This window comes from Lepus europaeus, chromosome 10 (genome assembly GCF_033115175.1).
Source record: "Lepus europaeus isolate LE1 chromosome 10, mLepTim1.pri, whole genome shotgun sequence".
Lineage (NCBI taxonomy): Eukaryota > Metazoa > Chordata > Mammalia > Lagomorpha > Leporidae > Lepus > Lepus europaeus.
Window position 1 is genome coordinate 124,186,413 of NC_084836.1, and position 23,709 is coordinate 124,210,121.

Genomic DNA, 23,709 nt, shown 5'->3' on the forward strand with positions numbered 1-23,709 from the left:
CCTGCTCTCGCTCCCCCAAGCCCTGCTTTCTGGGGTCACACGGGCAGCGCTGGGGCCTGGAGGAACCTCCTTCTGCGCAGTCTTGCAGGAAAGATCGCAATTCAATTAGGAAATGCAAATGAGCTCGCGAATGTCCCACTGGAGTGCCGAGCCGCGCCTGAGGATCCGAGCGCCATCCCAGCCTCACGGTCAATCCCCGGATGAAGCTGCTCAAGCCAGCTGGCTGCCGGGCACTCGACGGTGGCACCGGCACCTGTGGGGATTTGCAAAGCAGCAGCCGTTGTTTATGGACTAACATTGGGGAGCACACGCCAGCATTTACGAGGGAGAAACTCAGGCAGGCGACACCCACGGGCTGGCGGGCCTGCGTTCTGCCGGGGCGGGGGGGGGGGTTCTGCCTCCCCAGCTAGATGGGCAGCATCATGACCCCACCCCCAAAAGTCAAGAGGTGGGGTCCTGGCCCCCAGAAACTCGCCATGGCGTTATTGCGGAGAGAGCCTCTGCGGAAGCCGTGTTAGGACGAGGAGCTAGGGCAGGTGCGCCCTGAGCCAGTGGGACCGTCGGGGAAGTGAGCGCGCAGCCTCGCACACGGGGCCGGCACCACAGAGATCGGGAGAGGCTTCTACAAAGCCAAGGGACGCCAAAGATGGCTGCGCCCACCAGGAGCTGGGGAGGCGCAGACGGTTCCCCCTCGGCCTCAGGAGGAGCCCCCGCTGACCCCGGCTCAGGCTGGTGACTCCAGAACCAGAGACTCCGTTGTTACAGCCCCACCTGGAGGGGCTGAGAGACAGCCCCAGCCGGGGGCAGAGCATGGCCCTTCCCCAGGCCTGTCCCGTGGGGGAAGCGAAGACCTCAGCGCAGATGCTGCCCGGGGCACTGTGCCGAGGGGCCGGCACTGGGGCGCAGTGGGCTAAACCTCCGCCCGCAGCGCCAGCATCCCACATGGGCACTGGTTCGAGTCCCAACTGCTCCACTTCCATCCAGCTCTCTGCTATGGGAAAGCAGTGGAAGATGGCCCAAGTCCTTGCGCCTCTGCACCCACATGGGAGACCCAGAAGAAGCTCCTGGCTCCTGGATTCGGATCGGCTCAGCTCCAGCCGTTGTGGCCATTTAGGGAGTGAACCAGCGGATGGAAGACCCCTCTCTGTCTCTCCCTCTCTCTGTAACTCTGCCTCTCAAGTAAACAAAATGTTTTTCAAAAGGGACGAGCGGAACGTGACCTCACAGGCGACTCAAGCTCCTCTCGGCTCCTGGAGGGCACGGGCAGGCAGTGTAGACCTGGCAGCTTCCGGTCGTGGAGGGAGGGCACGGACGGGCCGTGTAGACCTGGCAGCTTCCGGCCATGAGCCTGGTGAGAGGGGCTCTGCGGTTCTCTGGTGGAGAAGATCGGAAGCCACGGCCTTGGTCCTCTCAGGGAGCCTTGGCAAGTCCCAGGCCGGCACCGCCAAGCCCAGGCTCTGTCTGGGATGTAGGGTCCCCGCCCGGACGTCTGGACACCGGCCGTCCCGCTGAGCTCCCCTTCTCGGGGGGAGGGGCAGGCAGGAGTGCCCAGGCACAGCCGTTGATGGTTCTCAGTCTGATAAACACCGGGCAGAAGCTGCCGGCAGTTGGGGGCAGCGGAGGGGCCGAGGGTGGAGTCCTGACTTGTGGGAAGTGACCAGCACAGTCTGGGCTGAGAGGTCGCAGCGCTGGGCCAGGGCCAGGCAGGCTGGGGTGGAGTGGGGGTGGGGGTGTGGAGGAAGCCAGAGTGGAAGAGGTGTGGGGAGGGTCCTGGGCCAGCAGCCCCCTGGGGCGTCCAGCTTTCCCACTTGACGCTGGTGCTCCCCGGGGTTGGGTTTTGTAAGGGGTCGAGTTCCCAAGTGGCCTGGCCTCCCCTTCCCCACTGGCTCATCACCACCTCAGGCCTGGATACAGGGTGTGGCCGGAACCCAGCTCGGGCGCTCGGCATGGCGGAGCGGAGGGCGGCAGGGCTGTGGGCGGACAGGGAGTCCAGCCGCAAAGGGGTGCCTGGGGGCCCTCAGTCCACACACACACACCCGCCTCCTTCTGGACCTTCCAGAGCCGCGGGCAGAGTGGACCCTTCTCACTGACAGCAGCGTGAGCGGTCCTGCGCCGTCCCCGCTAACAACGCCAGGGCAAGTCCTGCTTTCCCGTTACCTGCTGCGTCGTTTCTTTACTGCGAATGTTCTTTAGATTTTTACGGACTAAGGGGAGTTCTGCTGGAGACGTTTCTAACCAAGTGTGGTTTCTTGATTCCCTGAGCGATCTCCCCAGCTGGGCAGAGGGTGTCTCCCGGGGGGTGGGTGCCCCTGGCATCGAGGGGGTGGGGGCACCCTCAGCACACAGACAACGCCGACAGCTGGGAGACCTGGCCTGGAGTGCGCCCAGATGGGGGGTCCTTGGAGCACTGGGGAGCTCGGGACGGCCGAGCCCCCGACCTGGTGACCGTGGTAGTCACACAGAAGTGCACGGGTGAACACATGTGTGCACGCACATGCCCCATGGCTTGTCCAGAAATGTTTGTACGAGGACGTTCTGCAGCGGCCTTGCCCTCGCAGGCGATGTCTGGACACACCAGCTCTGCCCGGCCCTGTCTCCCTGTGTTTCTGTCTTAGGTGCTGGTGGGAGGTGAGGCTGAGGTGCTGGGCAGTGGCCTTGAGGTCAGAGAGCTTTGGTCGGCCAAGCTAAGTGGGACCCACATACGAAGCTACCACGGAGGGCAGTGCTGGTTGGAAGTGGCCTGAAGAACCGGATCTTGGCTGTTTTGCCGTGGGCTGCCCACGCCTTCGGAGCCCGGACGCGGTGGGAGGCAGGACCATGACTGTAGCCTAAAGGTGACCGCCCAGCCCCCACACTGAGGTCACTCTGCCCAGAGGAGGAACCTCGAGGGGCAAAGAGCCCGGAGCTCCGGGGCTTGGCCTGGACTCCACCCTGAGCGCCCGGCAGCGGCTGCATGACCGGGGGCAGGTCCTCGGCCACCTGGGCACCCCCACCTACCCGGGCATAGACGAGGCAGGACCTGGTGCCACCTCCCCACGTTGTCACACGCAGCGGGTTGAGATGGGGTTGGAAGCCTCCACGCCCAGGCCTCCCTTCCAAACCAGCCGGCGCGGCGAAACCAGCCACCGTCCTGTCGGGGAGAGCAGGCCTCGCGCTGCTGCCCTGGGAGTCTCCCAGCGACCTCCCCTTGTCCCCAGAGGCCAGCAGGAAGAGGCAGCCCCTGTGGGAGGGACAGGGAGGCTGTCCCCACGCCGTCCCCGGGTCACCAGTGAGGGCCCGGCCGTCCTTTCCTGTGTGTGCGGAATGACGTTGGCTTCTGTGGGCCCTTGGCCACCACGGAGCGACACGTGCCCGCGGCAGAGCTGCCTTGGGAAGGCATGGGACGCACGGGGATCACCGCTGGGCAGCCCTGGGCACCCTCTCTGTTTCCTAAGAAATCTGGTCTATCCTCCGGAAAGCTCAGCGCCGGGTTTGGTGCTGGGAGGGTGCCAAGCGCTCTCGTGAGCGCGTTTGGCCCAGGGCTCTGAGGAAGCCTTGCAAACAGGAGGGCTGGCGCACAAACGGCGCTGGTGTCTGGGACGGAACCACACCTTCCCGGGGCTGACAGCGGCGGCACGCGTTCGTGACGGGGCAGACCACGCCCCCAGTGTGTGGTTCTGACCCCGGATCCCGGTGCAGACTTGGAACACGGACCCCAAGACATGAGGCCGTTTGCATGGTGGGGGTTGGCCACACGTTAGAGCAGCAGCCAGGAACACACACAGGTGCCCTGGGAGCCTGGGGCAGGGCAGGGTCGCAGACAGCACAAGAGAGGACAGAGGTGCAGCTGGAGCCGTGGCAGACAGGAGCCGGTGTTGTCTGGATAAGGAGCAGAAGGCTTCCAGAACCTTCCATCCTGGGCACCTGTTCTCCCTAGATTCAAAGACAGAGCGTGTCCCTTCGCACACGGGGCTCGGTGCCTGTCCCAAGCCTCCTGCTGGGGCTCTGCACCCGGGACTTGCCGGGTGGGCTGGGTCCTCCTTGCCCCACCCCCGGGGTGGATGACAGCTTTCCCAGGGGCACGAACACTTCATGGGTGCCCCTCCCTGCCCCGTGGTGTCTGCAGGGTCAGCTTCATGGCCATCATGTTCCACACAGTCCGGAGGGGCCTGGGGCCACCTGGGAGAAGCCGCTGCATCCCGCGGGGAAGGAAGCCCCACCCTCAGTCTGCTGCCACCCAGAGCCGCCCGCACGCCCACTGCTCGCCACGAGCCTCAGCTGTGATCTTTGGGGAGAAGGCAGGCTCTGTGTTCCAGTGTGGGCCTACAAGGGGCGTACGGGGAAGCAGACCAGGGCCGCGTGGGGGGGCTCCCGTGGGGGTCCGGCTCTTCTCTTCCTTCTAGAATGGCTCTCGCTGTGCTCTGCCCCCAGCCGGACCACTGGAGAGCTGGCACAACCCGGAACGCCCCGCCCCCTACCCTGGCCTCCCAGGGGTTCCGGGTAGAAGCCGCATCAGATTCTCGTGGCCGCACTGCCAGAGAAATTCGGTTGCACTGGGGACCTCGCTTGGAAGTCACTTCTGTCTCCACAGGCGGGAAGCAGCCCTGCGTGTGAGGAGCCGGGCCGAGCCGGCTGCAGAGCTGCGTGGAGCTCAAAGCCTGGGCCCCGTCAAGGGCTAGGCAGAGCGGGGGCTGCCGGGACACGGCGGGGAGGGGCGGGGAGTCAACGCACGGGGGCTCAGCCCTGTGGTGAAGCGCAGCGCAGCCCCTGGTTCCGCTTGGTCCTGGGAAGTTTGTCTCTGCATTCTTCGCTGTGAGGGTCTCACTTCACCCCTGGTCCAGGAAGCCTGCCAGGACTGCACACTGGGGCCGAGCCGTGTCGATCTGGGCCGTCCAGGATGCCCATGGCCTGGGACAGAGCGGGGCCCGCCCGGGCGGCCTCCAGGTCCAGACGTCACTTTGTGTTTGGAAAGCTGATGCTGGGTGAGCGGCTCCCCTAAGCTTTCTCCAAGTCACAGTGTGAGGCCAGGCGCCAGGACCAGGCCAGGGCAGCGTCCCCCTCCCCTGCCCCTCCCCCCGGAGCCTGATCAATGAGCACAGCACAGCTGGTTAGGCCGAGGTGCGGGGAGGCCCTGCGAGAGCAGAGCACCGGTAAAGAAAGCTGATCGAGGGGCAGGCAGACTCAGGGCCTCCCAGCAGTCCCTACCTCGGGACGGCCATGTCCCCGTGCACCCCCACCTGAGCCCAGCTCCTGTCGGCTCCCAGGGGTCCCCATCCAGGCAGGAGGGGGCAGGGGGATGTGTGCTAGACCCCCGAGCCCAGTGCTGCGGCCTCCCGTGCCGGGCTCAGTCATCCCCTGTGCCGCAGCCCAGTCTAGTTCACCACCGGTGAACAGAAGCCTGAGCCAGGCGTGGACGCCGAGTTCACAGAACAGCCGGGCCGAGGCCGGTACAGGTAGGCAGAGACCAGGTCGGGGGCCTGCTGCCCCCAGGTGGCTGTGGTGGAGACGGGCCTGGCAGGACTCCCACCCTGCCCATCTGGGACCCTAGTCCAGGGGAGAGAGTCCACCTCCTCCACCAGGCCAGGGAAAGGCCCCCTGGGGACGGCCCACCCTCCCTAGAGCAGCCACCTGGCCAGGTGGAATGCCAGGCTCTGATTGGCTGGCCAGACTCTTAGGCCCGCCCCTGTGGCTCTGGATTGGCTCCTGGGATTGAGAGGGAGGTGGATGCTGGGCCAGCTCACGTGGGAAGGAACTGGAGCCGGTGTCCTCTGCCCTGGACCCGGCTCTTGGGCGCCCCCTGCAGGCAATTCTGGCAAAGTCCTTCCCCTCTGTGCCTCAGTTTGCTTCCCTGGCACCCTCAAGTCCATCTGACCCCCACACTCAACTCCTTCAGAGCAGCGGGACCCACTTCCGGGCCTCCACTCCCTGGACGTCCAGGCCGAAGCCACCACCGCCTCTCCTGGCTCCCTCTGGCCACCTGTGCCCGAGCCGGTGTTCCCTGTGATGTGGCACGGAGTCCACTGAGGGAAGTGTCGTGAGCTGAGCCAGCCCCAGGAGGAAGCCACCGGGGGACAGGGGCGGGGCATCGGGGGGCGGGGCCTCCCATCTGGCGTGGGGAGCTCAGTCCAGCTGCCTGCGGCCAGGGCTGTGGAGAGAGCCCTGTGGGGCAGCAGTGCAAGGCGTCTGGGGCGGACTCAAATGCAGAGTGAGAGCCGAGGGTCAGGGCCGCCTGCCTGCGCGGACAGGCTGCAGTCCCCGGAGAGGCCGATCTGCACGGACGGTGGGGCTGACCTCCTAGCCCAGAGTCACTAGGTAGGGGCTGGATGTGGGTGCAGAGCCGAGACCCGGTGGTGCCAAGGTCGGGGCTCGGTGGTGCACTGGGGAGGGACTGCACTTACGCCTCAGCCACCTCTGCTGGTCGAACAAGAGGCTGGAGCGCGCTGCCCTGGCTCTCCCAGACTGCAGGTGCCAGCCCGGCTGGATCCAAAGACGGCTCAGCCACCAGGACCCTCCTGAGCCCCACCAGTGAGGACCGAACACAGTGGACAGTGGCCCAGCTGTTGGCTTTGAGAAAAACCATGATCTGTTATAGACACACACACACAAACATGCATGCACACACGTACATACACAGAGACATGTACATACAGACACACAAACACACGTGCAGACACACATATACATACAGGTACACAGAGACACATGTGCGCACAGACATGTATATACATGCATGCACACACAGTCACATATGCAAACATGTGTGCACACAAACATGTATGTGTGTAGACACACCAACATGTACATACATGTGCACATCCACACAGATGTGTGCATACAGACACATACATACATGTATGTACATACACACATGCACACCGCCATATACAGACACATACGCACATGTGTGCACATATACAGATGCACACCACCATATACATACAGACACGCATACACATGTACACGGAGACATGTACAGACACACAGGCATATACATACAGACACGCATAGAGATATGTGCACATACATATGTACACGCAGACATATAGACATAGAGAAACAGACACCCATACACAGAAACACACAGACACACAGAATTGACACAGACACACATGCACACGTACACACAGAGATGCAGACACATATCCACACATGCACATGTGTACATGACACATAAAGGATGTCCTCGTACATGCACACGTGCATTGATACGCATACCTGTCCATGCAGACCGCTGTATGAGCGTGTGTGCATGGACATACATGTGTGCAGAGTGCCTACATGCACACGTGTGTAGATGTTCTAAGTCATTCTTAGTCACTTCCAAATCTGCCCAAGGTCGGGTCCTAGTTCCCCGAGAGAAGTGGAGTGAAGAGAACGGGGTGCTCTGAGCGTGAGGGAGCCCCAGGTGCTGCTAGTGGCCGGGTTCCCATGTGTTCAGACGTGCCCGCCCCACTGGGGACCGGCCACCTGCCGCGGCGGGCTCACTCCAGAGGCGTGGGCGCGTCTTCCAGGCTGCAGCCTGCGCGGGGCTGGCGTCGGCTTCCTACAGATCCTGTTAGCACATTTGTCTCACAGCTCTAAAATAGTGGCAAATATGTGCCGTTTATTTAAACAACACCGGGGCAGAACGCCACGCGAGCTCGTCCCGAGCCAGTGACGACAGCGCAGGTTAAGACAGAATCGAAAGATGAAAAACCCGGCCACATGACAACTCTGTGCAGGTCTGCGCTGCGATTCCCGGGCGCGGGGGACGATGGCCACACCGTCCCAGAGGTCAGCCTGGGTGGGGCCTGCCCTGCGCTCCCCCTGCCTCGTGGAAGCTTTGCAGGCAGAGCCCAGCTGCCCCTCCTCAGCTGAGCTCAGAGCAGAACCTCTCCCGCACCTTTCTCCATGGCGGGCACTGGGGACCTGGGGCCCTGACCACCTGGCTGAGAGATGCTGTGGCCAGGAGTCCCTGCACCTGTGGCTCAGCCACAGCACGCCTGTCACCAGGGCTCCTCAGACGCTGGACCTGGGGCTCAACCCCCCCAAGGCTGGTCTTTATGGAAGGCACCAGGGCAAGGCAGCGGCCCTCAGACCCACTGTGGTCGGCTCTCCCCGCCCCGCATGGGAATACCGGCTTTGCCCAGCCCGCTGTGCACTGGGCGTGCAGACCTGCAGAGGGACACGGCTGCAGGCACTGGGCCCCTAGAAGGCAGAGCTGTGTCCTGGGGTCCAACTGCCCGACCTCCAGCCCTGCCTGTGCCAGGGAGCTGTCTGGCCTGGCTGAGCCCCTCCCTGCCCACTAGGCGGGGTTCGGGGAGGCCACATGGAACAGCTGGAGCGTGGATGCTCGGTGGACACTCAGTTGGCATTGCAGGTTCCCTGGGCTGATTTTCTGTGCCCCGGGGTCGGAGCTACAGTGGATTTCTCTGCTCTTTCTCATCAAAGCTGAGGCCTCGCTGGCCCCAATGTCCACACTGGAGAGGGGAGGACATGAGGCCAGGCTCCCGGGAGGCAACTGGTTGTCCTCACCGCAGGACAGCAGGGACCCTGCAGGACCACAGCCCAGGGTCTGGCAGAGCAGGCCTGTCCACCTGCACACTTGTGCTGACGTGGCTGTGGCTGTGGCTGTGGGGACACAGAGTGGCTCTGTGTCAGGGAGCCGGCTGGGCTGTGTTCCTGTAGCTTGTTTCTTTGCAGGCGGATTTGCACAAGGCCGCAGGAAGGGGCTCTGTCCCCCGAGGGCGGCGCTGAGACGCTTCCCTGCCTGCCCCAGGCTGGAGCTCAGGCCACGTCTGGAGCGGGCAGCCCATGCCTTGCTGCCCCCCCAGCCTGCTCGGCCCAGGCTCTGTGTGCTGTGTGCACAGGCTCTGTCTGCCATGTGTGCACAGGGTCTGTGTGCTGTGTGCACAGGGTCTGTGTGCTGTGTGTGCTCAGGGTTTGTGTGCCGTGTGTGCACAGGGTCTGTGTGTTGTGTGCACAGGCTCTGTCTGCTGTGTGTGCGCAGGGTCTGTGTGCTGTGTGCACAGGCTCTGTCTGCCGTGTGTGCACAGGGTCTGTCTGCTGTGTGCGCAGGGTCTGTGTACTGTGTGCGCAGGGTCTGTGTGCTGTGTGCACAGGGTCTGTGGCTGTGTGCACAGGGTCTGTGTGCTCTGTGCACAGGGTCTGTGTGCTGTGTGCACAGGGTCTGTCTGCTGTGTGCACAGGGTCTGTGTGCTGTGTGTGCACAGGGTCTGTCTGCTGTGTGCGCAGGGTCTGTGTGCTGTGTGCACAGGGTCTGTCTGCTCTGTGCACAGGATCTGTGTGCTGTGTGCACAGGCTCTGTGTGCTCTGTGCACAGGGTCTGTGTGCCATGTGTGCACAGGGTCTGTCTGCTCTGTGCGCAGGGTCTGTGTGCTGTGTGCACAGGGTCTGTGTGCTGTGTGCACAGGGTCTGTGGCTGTGTGCACAGGGTCTGTGTGCTGTGTGTGCTCAGGGTTTGTCTGCCATGTGTGCACAGGGTCTGTCTGCTGTGTGTGCAGGCTCTGTCTGCCATGTGTGCACAGGGTCTGTGGCTGTGTGCGCAGGGTCTGTGTGCTGTGTGCACAGGGTCTGTGGTTGTGTGCGCAGGGTCTGTGTGCTGTGTGCACAGGGTCTGTGTGCTGTGTGTGCAGGGTCTGTGGCTGTGTGCACAGGGTCTGTGTGCTGTGTGTGCAGGCTCTGTCTGCCATGTGTGCACAGGGTCTGTGGCTGTGTGCGCAGGGTCTGTGTGCTGTGTGCACAGGGTCTGTGTGCTGTGTGTGCAGGCTCTGTCTGCCATGTGTGCACAGGGTCTGTGTGCTGTGTGTGCAGGCTCTGTCTGCCATGTGTGCACAGGGTCTGTGTGCTGTGTGCGCAGGCTCTGTCTGCCATGTGTGCACAGGGTCTGTGTGCTGTGTGTGCAGGCTCTGTCTGCCATGTGTGCACAGGGTCTGTGTGCTGTGTGTGCTCAGGGTTTGTGTGCCATGTGTGCACAGGGTCTGTCTGCTGTGTGTGCTCAGGCTCTGTCTGCCATGTGTGCACAGGGTCTGTCTGCTGTGTGTGCAGGCTCTGTCTGCCATGTGTGCACAGGGTCTGTGTGCTGTGTGCGCAGGCTCTGTCTGCCATGTGTGCACAGGGTCTGTCTGCTGTGTGTGCAGGCTCTGTCTGCCATGTGTGCACAGGGTCTGTGTGCTGTGTGTGCAGGCTCTGTCTGCCATGTGTGCACAGGGTCTGTGTGCTGTGTGTGCTCAGGGTTTGTGTGCCATGTGTGCACAGGGTCTGTGTGCTGTGTGTGCTCAGGGTTTGTGTGCCATGTGTGCACAGGGTCTGTGTGCTGTGTGTGCTCAGGGTTTGTGTGCCATGTGTGCACAGGGTCTGTCTGCTGTGTGTGCAGGCTCTGTGTGCTCTGTGCACAGGCTCTGTCTGCTGTGTGTGCAGGCTCTGTCTGCTGTGTGCACAGGCTCTGTCTGCTGTGTGTGCAGGCTCTGTGTGCTCTGTGCACAGGGTCTGTCTGCTGTGTGCGCAGGGTCTGTGTGCTGTGTGCACAGGCTCTGTCTGCTGTGTGCGCAGGGTCTGTGTGCTCTGTGCACAGGGTCTGTCTGCTGTGTGCGCAGGCTCTGTGTGCTCTGTGCACAGTCTCTGTCTGCCATGTGTGCGCAGGCTCTGTCTGCTGTGTGCGCAGGCTCTGTGTGCTGTGTGCACAGGGTCTGTCTGCTGTGTGCACAGGCTCTGTGTGCTCTGTGCTCAGGCTCTGTCTGCTGTGTGCACAGGCTCTGTCTGCCATGTGTGCGCAGGCTCTGTCTGCCATGTGTGCGCAGGCTCTGTCTGCTGTGTGCGCAGGCTCTGTGGCTGTGTGCGCAGGCTCTGTCTCACATTCCGCCATCCCTGGGATGAGTAGCAAAGTGAGCCTGGAGCAGGGAGATGGCACCAAGGCTGACACATGGCGCTCCCGGAGTAAACACCACGTGTCGCCGGCTCCTTGCCCCCCTCCTTTTCTTCCTCCCCCTCCCCCTCCCCCTCCTCCCCTTCTCCTCTCCCCCCTCCCCGTGTATGCAGGACGTTCTGCTGGCTCTGTGGACCACGGTCACGGGCGTTCTGACATCCAGGAAATACAGACAGGCGGTGTTCGCCTCCCATGTCAGAGCACCTGGGCCTGAGTCCCAGCTCCTCTCCCAACCCTAGCTTCCTGCTCATGCACCTTGGGAGGCAACAGGTACCTGGGACCCTGCCACCTGCGAGGGAGATCCAGACCACATCCCGGGCGCTGGCTTCAGCCTGGTCCAGGCCCGAAGCTGCAGGTGTTTAGGGAGTGAATCAGTGGGTGGGAGACCTTCGTGTCCTCCATCCATCTCTGTCTCTCTGCCTCTTTTTTAAAGATTTATCTATTTATTTAAAAGTGTTACACAGAGAAACAGAGAGAGAGAGAGAGAGCGAGAGAGAGAGCTCTTCCATATGCTGGTTTACTGTCCAAGTGGCCACAACACTCAGGGCTGGGCCAGGCCACAGTCAGGAGCCAGGAGCGTCTTCCGAGTCTCCCACGTGGGTGCAGGAGCCCAAGCACTTGGTCCGTCTTCTGCTGCTTTCCCAGGGAAATTAGCAGGGGGCCGGATCAGAGGTGGAGCAGCCGGGTCTTGAACCAGCGCCTCTATGGGATGTCAGCATCTCAGACAGTGGCTTAACCCACTGTGCCATAGTGCCAGCCCCCTCTCTGCCTTTTAAACAAATAAAAATAAATGAATAAAAATGGAAATGCAGAAAGGTAGAAGGCATCGAGCAGAGAGGGTAACAAAACCCACTGCGGCCCGAGAGCACCCACCTCCTGCCGCGTCCTCCTCTCCCCAAAAGAGACAGCTGGGGCGGGCGGCCCCGTCTCCCCCCCAGGGGTGTGGTGGACATCGCCTCACTTAGGGAGCATCTCCCCCCAGACGCCCGTCCGGCTGCATGGCCTGCAGGTGGGGAGGCCGCCCTGACCGTCAGGCGTGGGCAACGCTTTCTGTCCGATCATCTTGTTCGGTTTCCATGGCAACCGCCTGACCTCAGGCTGCTGCTCCCAGCCCCGTTCTGTGGAAGAGGCGGCTGGGGCTCGGGGAGCCTGTGGGACCGCGCCCCACGTCACGCAAACCTCACCAAGTACCACCCTCAGCCACGCCCTCGCCGACCGGCTCCCAGCTCCCTCCTGGCGGGCACGGTGCGCTTTGCTGCTCTGATGGATTCGGGGGGGAGAGGATGTCTTTCTTGTTTGTGGTTTTGATTCCTGGAAGACTTGCGCCTTTCTCACAAGTTCACTGCTCTTTGTGGCGACTTTGCCGCGTGGCGTCCGCGCCCTCCCTCGTCCGCTCGCGGGAGCAGGCTCCGCTTCTGTGGATTTGTCGGAGCTCTCGCACTGTGACCCTGACCTCCTGTCGGATTTGCCGTAATCTAGTTTGCCGCTTTCGTCCGCTGCTTCTGGCTGTTTCCATGGACGTAGTTTTAAGTTAAACCGTGTTAGTCTCCGAGCAAGCGTTTCACGTAGCGGTTGGAGCTCAGCGTGGGACTCCCACGTCCCATGTGGGGTGCCTGGGCTCCAGTCCCCGCTCTGCTTCCAAACCCGGCTCCCTGCTAATACACACGCTGGCAGGCGGCAGGTGATGGCCTACGTGCGGGGTCCCTCACCCACCTGGCAGTCCCGGGCGGAGTCCTGGCTCCTGGCTTCGGCCTGACCCCGGCTGTTGCAGGCCTTTGGGGCGTGACCCAGCCGATTGGAGCTCTCTCTCTCTCTCCCTTCCAAATAAAGTCAGCAAGATTGTTTTTCTTCTTATTTTTTTTTTTTAAGATTTTATTTATTTACGTGCGAGGTAGAGTTACAGACAGTGAGAGGGAGAGACAGAGAGGTCTTCCAACTGCTGGTTCACTCTCCAAATGGTCGCAATGGCCGGAACTGCGCCAATCTGAAGCCAGGAGCTTCTTATGGTCTCCCACGTGGGTGCAGGGGTCCAAGGACTTGGGCCATCTTCTACTGCTTTCCAAGGCCATAGCAGAGAGTTGGATTGGAAGAGGAGCAGCCAGGACTAGAACCGGCGCCCATGTGGGATGGCGGCGCCGCAGGTGGAGGATTAACCTACTGTGCCACGGCACCGGCCCCATGAAGTCAGCAAGACTGCAACACGTGCTAGTGACTCCCTGCTTTCTTCCACGTGTGGGGCTTCCACGCTGCTGGCCGTGCCTCTGCTCCCCACCCCACGTCCTGCTCTGTCTGGCACAGCCGGCAGGGGAGGGTCTCTCCTGCCGCCCCCCACACTTCGCCCCTTGTCCCAGCAGCACCCGGTCCTCCACCCACCCAGGACCCGCAGATGACCTCACGGCATCCCAGCCCCGGCAGAAGCTAACCTGCCTTTCTTCTTGTTCCTCTCTTCCAAACGCCGGACGGGGCAGAGAGGGAAGATGAGCACGCCCCAGGACTCCCCGGCGGCTGCCCTGGACACGCTGCTGCCATGGCCCCAGCACCACAGCACCCGCGGGCTGCGGCGACAGAAGCGGGACTGGGTCATCCCTCCCATCAACGTGCCGGAGAACTCGCGCGGGCCCTTCCCCCAGCAGCTGGTGAGGGTAAGTCGGGTGCCCTCGGCGACCCATGTCCCCGGGGCTCGGATGGCGCGTGGCAAGGGGCAGGTCCTGCGATCCCTGTCGGGGTCTCGGCAGCGAGAGGTCAGTGCAGAGCGGCGTCGCTTCCAAGTCACGTGAGGCTCCTGTGCCTGGGAGCAGGCGGAGCAGGGATGTGGGTCTTGACCTTTGATCTCTGATGCCCTGCTTTGGTCTGAGGGTCGTGTCTCTGTGTCTGGGAGTGAGCGGTGGCCAGGGCTGGGGCCGTGTGTGGTGAGCACGGTGCTGCTGGGCGGGAAGTGGAGACCCCGGCGCCGGCAGCAGCTGCTCTGTCCCCGGGTCCCCTGGCCTCGCCGTGGTCGCTGTGCCTGCAGAAAGCACATGTAGGCTCCGTGCTTCCGTGGCCGGGGCCGTCGCCAGCACTGCGGGCTCCGTGCTTCCATGACAGGGGCCGTCGCCAGCACTGGGGGCTCCGTGCTTCCGTGGCCGGGGCCATCACCAGCACTGTGGGCCCCGTGCTTCCGTGGCCGGGGCCGTCGCCAGCACTGGGGGCTCCGTGCTTCCGTGGCCGGGGCCGTCGCCAGCACTGGGGGCTCCGTGCTTCCGTGGCCGGGGCCGTCGCCAGCACTGGGGGCTCCGTGCTTCCGTGGCCGGGGCCGTCACCAGCACTGGGGGCTCCGTGCTTCCGTGGCCGGGGCCGTCGCCAGCACTGGGGGCTCCGTGCTTCCGTGGCCGGGGCCGTCGCCAGCACTGGGGGCTCTGTGCTTCCGTGGCCGGGGCCATCACCAGCACTGCTTCTTCCCTGTGCGGAGAGCCACAGCCCGGTCAGAGCGGCGGGAACTCCAGTAGAGAATTCCCGGCCACAGCGCGGCGGGCGTCCTGGGGTGTCGCGAGGGTCGGCCTCTGTGTCCCGCTGATTAACCTCCGAGTTGTTTCTCGTTGGACACAGAAACCCAGGTGAGGAAGCAGTGCCTGGGGCAGGGCCCCCCCAGGTCTCAGCCACGAGGGTGGGGCTCGTGGCCCAGTGAGCAGGGAGCCAAGATCGCGGCTTAGGTAGAGCAGAAAGCAGGCATTTGTGAATGTGGCAAGTGTGGGTGCACATGTGTACATACACACGCATGAACATACACGTGTGAGCACTACATACAGACATGCACACGTGCCCGCACGTAACAAACATGCATACATACACGAGCATGTGTGTACACATACACAACATGTGTGTGCGTGTGTGCACGTGTGAACATACATGTGTGTGCACGTGCACCCACATCCACAGACATGTGACACATACACACATGCACACAGATGCATAGACACACACACACACACACACGGTGTGTGGGAACATCTGCCACCTGCCTTTGTGTGGCGCTGGCCCCACCACCTGGGCGTCCCAGCCCCTGCTGTGTCCGGTGCCCGGCTGGGTCCCACACTCACATCTGCTGGGCTCATTGGCCGAGTGTGACCCTCCGCCGTCACCGAGGACGATGCCAGGGACGGTTGTGTCCCCGCGCTGCTCCCACGCCCCCCCTGCCACCCGTGGTGGGTGCCGGCCACCGCCCGCACTGTCTGCTGAGCCTGCTTCTGTGTGGCCGCTTCGATGCCCATGAGTTCACCCCGAGAGGAGGCGGTTTTGCTCTGGCGGAAGTGGAGGCGAGGCCAGGCTGGAGCTGCGGGTGCCCAGCCCCACAGGGGCCTGCGGCTGCCAGGGTCCCTCACAGGCCAGGCGGTGGGCAAGCACCAGGGTGCTGTCAGGGTCCGAGGTCCCCGAGGGCCCGCTAGAACATTCTCTGGGTGCCGTGAGCACGGACAGCGGATGACAGACGGGGTGAGGTTTTCTCTACTTACTGCCTCGTGCCAGGCCCGCCTGGAAGTCGCCTCTCCGGGATGACCTCGACCTTACTCTGGGAGGGCACGCTCTGAGACGTGGGTGGCCGGGAGGGCACGCTCTGAGACCTGGGTGGCCCTGCGGCCTCTAGGTTCTTGCATGGCACAGCCCACAGTGCAGTGGCTCCTCCAACCCTCCTGAGCTGCCTGGACTCCCTGTCGCCCCCTACAGGAAGTCCCCCAGTTGCCTCTCTGTCGCTCCTGCAGGAAGCCCGGATCACACGGTGTGGGCAGTGGGGGGCAGGAAGCCACGGGTGGCGCCTTGGAGGCTGAGCTGGGATCGGCTGCGATTCTGTGGCCGTCAACACGTTCCCCCTGATGAGTCACGCAGAGTGGAAAGGTCAGGGAGAGGCGGCGGGTGCCTTCCCCAAGCCACCATCAGGCTCAGGGTTTTCCCTGGCCACCGCGGCAGCCATTGGAGGGTGAACCAACGGCAAAGGAAGACCTTTCTCTCTGTCTCTCTCTCTCACTGTCCACTCTGCCTGTCAAAAAAAAAAAAGAAAGAAAATATGTTCTAGAAAGTACGCTTGAAACCCTGCCCACACCCTAGGCTGCCCACGGAAGCTGTGCAAGCACAGGGCTGCTCTGAGACCCCACAGAAACTGCAGGTGGGAGACTGGCAGGACGGAGCAGAGGCCACGAAAGCACAGCCGGGAGACGGAGCAGAGCAGGGTCCACGAAAGCCACGGCCGGGAGACGGAGCAGAGCAGGGTCCACGAAAGCCACGGCCGGGAGACTGGCAGGACGGAGCACAGCAGGGTCCATGAAAGCCACAGCCGGGAGACGGAGCAGAGCAGGGTCCACGAAAGCCACGGCCGGGAGACGGAGCAGAGCAGGGTCCACGAAAGCCACGGCCGGGAGACTGGCAGGACGGCGCAGGGTCCCAGCCAGTGCCAACTGCAGGAGAACCACTTGAATCTGAGTCCAGCCAAGTCAACTTCCTGCCGAGACAAAAATAAGCCTTCAGGGCAAGGCACCAGAGCCGGCGTCCTCGCGGCGCATCATCTGTCAGAGCTGGTAATGGACACAGGCACCAGAGCCGGCGTCCTCGCGGCGCATCATCTGTCAGAGCTGGTAATGGACACAGGCACCAGAGCCGGCGTCCTCGCGGCGCATCATCTGTCAGAGCTGGTAATGGACACAGGCACCAGAGCCGGCGTCCTCGCGGCGCATCATCTGTCAGAGCTGGCAATGGACACAGGCACCAGAGCCGGCGTCCTCGCGGCGCATCATCTGTCAGAGCTGGCAATGGACACAGGCACCAGAACCGGCGTCCTCGCGGCGCATCATCTGTCAGAGCTGGCAATGGACACAGGCACCAGAACCGGCGTCCTCGCGGCGCATCATCTGTCAGAGCTGGCAATGGACACAGGCACCAGAACCGGCGTCCTCGCGGCACATCATCTGTCAGAGCTGGCAATGGACACAGGCACCAGAACCGGCGTCCTCGCGGCGCATCATCTGTCAGAGCTGGTAATGGACACAGGCACCAGAACCGGCGTCCTCGCGGCGCATCATCTGTCAGAGCTGGCAATGGACACAGGCACCAGAACCGGCGTCCTCGCGGCGCATCATCTGTCAGAGCTGGCAATGGACACAGGCACCAGAACCGGCGTCCTCGCGGCGCATCATCTGTCAGAGCTGGCAATGGACACAGGCACCAGAACCGGCGTCCTCGCGGCGCATCATCTGTCAGAGCTGGCAATGGACACAGGCACCAGAACCGGCGTCCTCGCGGCGCATCATCTGTCAGAGCTGGCAATGGACACAGGCACCAGAACCGGCGTCCTCGCGGCGCATCATCTGTCAGAGCTGGCAATGGACACAGGCACCAGAACCGGCGTCCTCGCGGCGCATCATCTGTCAGAGCTGGCAATGGACACAGGCACCAGAACCGGCGTCCTCGCGGCGCATCATCTGTCAGAGCTGGTAATGGACACAGGTTACCCAGCTCGTGATATAGAAACTGTGGGCTGTGCCCAGGAGGAAGGGCCGCCCGCGAAAACGAACCAGGAACCCTCGCGCTGCCTGGACGGCGGACCACAGCGAGGCCTTTGACATTTCTCAGAAACACGTTCAGGGATTTCAAGGAAAACAGGGAGCAGATGGGCAGGCAGCAGCAGGCAGGACACGGGAGCGCCGACCGCATGTGCCGTACAGCGGGACGTGTGGAAACCCTGGGAGGCGGCGCTGCCGGGAAGAGGCGCAGCCCCTCAGGGAGTGGCCCCCGGCCCCACAGACACCAGCGCTGGCCCCGTGCAGGCTCTGCTTGGTGTCGTTCCAGGCTGTTGTCCCTCCGGCTCCTGGACGAGTCCAGGACGGGGCCTGCCTCCTGCTGCCCCTCACGCCCTGCAGGCTGTTGTCCTCGTCCACCACGGGAACCTCTGTGCCTTCTGCGGGCTCCAGGCCTGTGCTGGGGCCCTGCTCCTGCAGTCTTCTTCCATAATCCTCTCGCTCCAGGGTACCGGGCCTCCTCTAGGGGTGCAGGGCCCTCACCTGGGTGCACAGGGCCACCCTCCAGGGCACAGGGCCCTCACCTAGGGGCACAGGGCCCACACCGAGGTGCACAGGGCCCACACCTAGGGGCACAGGGCCCACACCTAGGGGCACAGGGCCCTCACCTAGGGGCACAGGGCCCTCACCCAGGTGTACAGGGCCCTCACCCAGGTGTACAGGGCCCACACCGAGGGGCACAGGGCCCACACCTAGGGGCACAGGGCCCTCACCCAGGTACACAGGGCTCTCACTAGGGTGCACAGGGCCCTCACCCTGGGGCACCGGGCCCTCCTGGAGCCAGGTCCCGGGCAGACCTGGCCGCTTCTAGAAGAGCTGCGGCTGCTGCTGCCCCGGCTCCCGACTTCTCGGGTGAATGTTGAACGTCTCGGAGCCAGGAAAGCTCTCGGGTGAGGGACAGAGGAAGCAGATTTGGGTCCCTGACGGAACCACCAGACTGAAGGTGCGGGAGAGAAATTCACCCCAGTGCACTCCTGGGGGCGGCTGGGCCTGGGCCTCCCCGGGACGGCCTAGACCGAGTGCAGGAGTGGAGGACGCGGTCTGGGGCCACCGGCCCTGCCCGAGGGGAGCACACCTCCCGCAGATGGTGCCCCTCCTCCCTAGGACAGACCCACCGTCCCTGGTGTGTGCAGTCCCCCACCCTCCTGGCCCCGAGGGGGCACTGACAGGTGGCACGTTCACAGCCCCAGTGCACACAGGATGTCCCAGCCTGTGGTCACCGTGCATTGCCTGGCCGGGGGCGAGGGGCGGGGACCGCCCGGGTTCCGTGACCTGGGTCATGCGGAAGGAGCACGCGGGCCCTCCCTGTTCACCAGTCCCCGGCCTGCGCGGAAAATGCCCCTCGCTCGGATTGCCTGAGCGGCTGCGTTTAGGCAGCTGAAGGTTCCCGAGGAAGTGAAAGTGAAACCAACTTCCCGCCTGCGCTGAGATAATGTATCGGAAATATTCAGTTAGAATGTATCGATACACTAGACTCCTGTCCATGGCTGGATATCCAGGGGTGTCACCCGGTCTCAGCTCGGCCTGGCTGGGTGCGTGGCACCTGCCCGTGTGGGCTCCAACGTGGGCCGTGGCCTCGGGCCGGCTCCAGGACTGCAGACCAAACGTTGTCCGGGTGCCAAGGAGCGGGGTCCCGGGGTCGCGCCGGTGCAGGGGCCTGGCCTGAGGCCAAGGTAGAGGACAACACGGCGTCCCCGTGCTGTGTGGGGCGAGAGGCGCATTCCTCCACTGTGGCCTCCTCGCCTGGGCGGGTGGAGGGTCCTTGCACGCCGCGATGGTGAGAGCGGCTGTGGGCTGTGGGCTGTGGGCTGTGGGCTGTGACCGGGCTCTATGTTCCACTGACCCCGCAGGCGCAGGGGCTGCCCAGGGGCCCACGTCACAGAGCCCACGCTTCATGGAGCTCGTGTGTGTGAGGGGAAGGAGAACACACCTGTCTGACTGTGGACCAGGGCGAGCGGGCGCCAGTGCCATTGGGTTTCAGACCGGGTGTCCGGGGAAACCACCTCTGATGAGAGACAGGGATGCATGGCCAAGAGCCACAGTGCTGGTGAGGACGAGGCCGTCCCAGGCAGAGGGAACAGAAGTGCGAGGGCTCAGCGTCTCGGGGAAGAGCCGGGAAGTCAGAGGGGCTGCAGGGAGCTGGCCAGGGAGTGGACGAGCGTGCAGAGCCGGGAGTGGGGCGTGGTCATGCAGGGCTTGTGGCCGTGGGGAGAGCGTGGCTGACTGAGGCCCGCGAGGGGATGGGGTGCAGCCCTGGTCCCTCGCGACCCTCTAGCTGCTGCTCCGGTGCCGGACAGCAGGGGCCAGGGTGCAGGCGGGGCCCGGGAGGGGTGTCCGGGTGCTGCGGCTGCAGAGGCTGAGCGTGGAAGGGCTTGCTTTAGTTTCCTGTGTTAAAAAAGACTTCAAAGCCCAACAGACCCTGTCGCCTTGGCTCCGTTTCCCTACCAGGGAGATTCAAGATCTGGGCGAGCCTGTAGGGCCCCTGTCCTCCTATCGGAGCCTGAGCGGCCCTTGGGCGCCCGAGGGAAAGGTGGTCCTGCACAGCCAACCCCAGAGGTCCCGCGGGCCCGGAGCCGCACCGGGTGCCGGCGGGAGCCGTGAATCCAGCCGGGACACCCGGCTACAGGGGACTCCATGCACCCAGAGCCCCTGTGGGCAGATGGCCCGGCCAGCTCCCTCTGGACAAGCCCCTGGAGAGACCAGCAGCCGGACCTGGTCCACCTCACAGCCTGACCCACGCAGAGCTCTTGAGGAATAGGAACTGGTCCCAGCACTCGAGCCAGGAGATGTCATACAAAACAAGCTTAAAACTCCGTAGAAACCACATGGGAAGTTCTCTCCTGTAAATCAGGACGGCCCACATCCGGGGCCTGGACTCTGTCTGAGCAGCCGCCCCTTCAGAGGGAACGTGGGCTCCAGCCGGCCGCCGTCCCAACCCACCATCTCCCACCTGCCTGTCACTGGCATCCTGCGTGGGCCCAGGGGCTTCTGTGTTGTCCCCGCCTTAGGTTGCATGGAGCAGTTATACAGGGCCCAGCCCACCCGGCCGATTTCCCAGCGCCCCCCTGCGGAAAGCCGGACGCCCTTATGCATGGGAAACAGCCCGCGTGCCGAGAAACTGGGGGGCGGGTCATGGGCCATGAGGCCCCGTGCAGGTGAGTGCACTTCACTCAGGGAGCGGGGGCCCCTACAGCACATGTCTCCTGCAGCTGACAGAGGGGGTGGCCTGGTGCCATCAGCCCTTCTTGGGTGGCACCGAGAAACCCCAGCCCTGCAGCATGACCCTGCTGACCGACCAGCCACACTGCGGTCCCTGGACAATCCAGATCTCCAGGCTCTTCCCGCCTGATGCCAGTAGCACACTCAAGTGTAGCAACCAAAACTGTCTCCTGGTGTCACCACTGTCCCCCGGGAGGCGCTGAGCTACCCTGTGACAGCTCACACACCCCCACCCCTCCGTGTTGTGCTTGGCCCCGGCCAGAAGGGGCTTCCTGCCCTGCTGTCTCTTCCCAGCGCCTCCTGGCCTCCTGCCCTACCACAGGGCTCTCTCCCCGGCTGCTCGGCAATGTTGCTGTGTTGGGGTGGCGCACACTGGTTTCGAGGCTCTCCCAGAACCCTGCAGCAAAGTGGGAAAGGGGACGAGGCATCGCCCGAATCATCGTGTAACGGCCCCAGTCTTTCCAGGATCTCATCACAGTCTCCTTAGACGACGCCTTCTCAATGGCAGAGCAATTCACACTCACAAAGGACACACACGTTCGTTATCAGGGACCAAACGCTCAGACGCTGAGGGGCTGGGGCCCTCCCACGTGGCCCAGCACGCAGGCAGGTGCGCGGTGTATGTGTGACGCCAGATCTCATGGCAGGAGAGGCAATTAGGGAAGAAACATCGCAGAGCACTCGGGGCTTGGGATGGAGATAATAAAACCAGAGAAACAGTGGAGAGCCCACCGCCAAGTGGCCCTGACGGCTGAAGTGCCCTTGACCGCTCTGCCCCGGAAGAGCGAGCCTGAAATAAGTCTCTCCCCACGCAGCTGAGCAGTCGGAGCCGTGAGTGCTCCCCGGGCAGGCGCAGGATACCTGTGTGTGTGTATGTGTGTGCAAATCATCGACATCTTAGTACAGAGTTGGGCTTCTGTGTGCAAATCTGGTTGAAAATGAATCTCAATGAATGGGACTGAGAAGGGGGGAGAGAGGCAGAGGAGGGGTGGAAGGGGGGTGGGAGGGGGGTACGGTGGGGAGAATCACCATGTTCCTAAAGTTGTACTTATGAAATTTGTATTCCTTAAAAAATAAATTAAAGGGGCCGGCGCTGTGGCGCAGTGGGTTAAAGCCCTGGCCTGAAACACCAGCATCCCGTATGGGCACCGGGTTCTAGTCCCGGCTGCTCCTTTTCCAATCCAGCTCTCTGCTGTGGTCTGGGAAAGCGGTGGAAGATGGCCCAAGTGCTTGGGCCTCTGCACCCTCGTGGGAGAGCCGGAGGAAGCTCCTGGCTCCTGGCTTCAGACTGGCGCAGCTCCGGTCACTGTGGCCATTTGGGGAGTGAACCGGCGGATGGAGACCTCTCTGTCTCTCTCTCTGGTTCTCTAATCTTTCTGCAATGTTGATGCAGTCGCTATTTCAGAAGGTTTTTAAATTTCTGAAAGGTTTTTCTTAGAAGTTCTTGTTACTATTATTATTATTATTATTGAAGAGCCAGAAGGCCCAGAGCGAGATCTCCCGTCCCCTGGGTCACTCCCCGACGCCTGCACACACAGCAGGAACCCACATGCTGAGCCCTCCCTGCTGCCTCCCAGGGGGGTCTGCGTCCGCAGGAAGCCGGAAGCCAGAGCAGAGCCGGGAACCGAACCCAGGTAGTCAGGTGGGAGGCGTGGGCGTCCCAGCTGCTGGGCCGGACGCCTTCCCTCGAGGTCTTTGTCCTGAAACCCTGACGCGAGTGCCGCCATCACTTTGGCGGTATCTTGGAGGTTTTCACAGCGGACAGTCTACCGTCAAATACTGTCGTGGTCCCGCCGGGGGTCGGGTGTTTGAAAAGCTGTATTTTTTTTTTTTTTTGACAGGCAGAGTTAGACAGTGAGAGAGAGAGACAGAGAGGAAGGTCTTCCTTCTGTTGGTTCACCCCTGAAATGGCCGCTACGGCCGGCGCGCTGCACCGATCCGAATCCAGGATCCGGGTACTTCCTGCTGGTCTCCCATGCGGGTGCAGGGCCCAAGCACTTGGGCCATCCTCCACTGCACTCCTGGGCCACAGCAGAGAGCTGGACTGGAAAAGGGGCAATCGGGACAGAACGAGGCGCCCCGACCGGGACTAGAACCCGGAGTGCCAGCGCCGCAGGCGGAGGATTAGCCTCGTGAGCCGCGGCACCAGCCGGAAAGCTGTATCTTCAAAGGGCGCAGTCCGAATTGAGCACAAACCCTGCTCGCCCACTGGGCTGGCTGCTCCCCTGCACCCGCTCCGCAGGCTGCAACCGCACGATCACCAGGTTCCTACTCCCCGCAGCGTCGGCCTCAGCCGAGCACAGACAGGTGGCTGTCGGCTCTGCTCCCGGGCTTCCGGTTTCCCGAAGATCCGTGGTTATCTCGTCATCTGCCGAGAAAGCAAAAGCCCCCACGACGAGCCGACGGCAAAGCTGTGTGTGTGCCCAGCTCCATCCACACTGGCCGCACTTCTGTGCCCCCAGCCCACTCGGCCGCCTGGCGTCAGGGCCTGGATAACCCTGGGCAGGCCGGCTGGTAGCCGTTCTCTGGGCTAACTGCTTCTCCCACTGGCCAGGGTCACTTCTGCCGCAGCCCCCACTCCTGAGACTGTGGTTGTGTGTGACTCTCAGGGGACAGAACCACATCTGCTGGGCCTTCCCGGGAATGGGGTGGGGAGCACCTGTGCCATCAGGCCGGGCTGCACCTGTGCCATGGGGTGGGGAGCACCTGTGCCATGGGGCTGGCTGCACCTGTGCCATGGGGCGGGGAGCACCTGTGCCATGGGGCCGGGCTGCACCTGTGCCGTGGGGCCGGGCTGCACCTGTGCCAAGGGGCGGGGAGCACCTGTGCCATGGGGCCGGGCTGCACCTGTGCCATGGGGCGGGGAGCACCTGTGCCATGGGGCTGAGCTGCACCTGTGCCGTGGGGTGGGGAGCACCTGTGCCATGGGGCTGAGCTGCACCTGTGCCCTGGGGTGGGGGGCACCTGTGCCGTGGGGCCGGGCTACACCTGTGCCCTGGGGTGGGGCGCACCTGTGCTGTGGGGCCAGGCTGTACCTGTGCCATGGGG

At 63.2% G+C, this 23,709-nt stretch overlaps 1 protein-coding gene across 3 annotated transcripts in view; it reads left to right on the forward strand.

Annotated features, from left to right (window-relative positions):
• The window catches only part of CDH4 (cadherin 4), a 309,328-nt gene that overhangs the window by 237,801 nt on the left and 47,818 nt on the right, over positions 1-23,709 (forward strand). For 2 of the 3 annotated variants that reach the window (XM_062204429.1, XM_062204431.1), the window contains one exon: positions 13,396-13,545. In XM_062204429.1, the coding sequence (XP_062060413.1) occupies positions 13,396-13,545 (150 nt within the window). Of the gene's footprint in view, positions 1-13,371; positions 13,546-23,709 lie in introns of all 3 variants that reach the window. The other variant, XM_062204430.1, reaches the window with a different exon arrangement.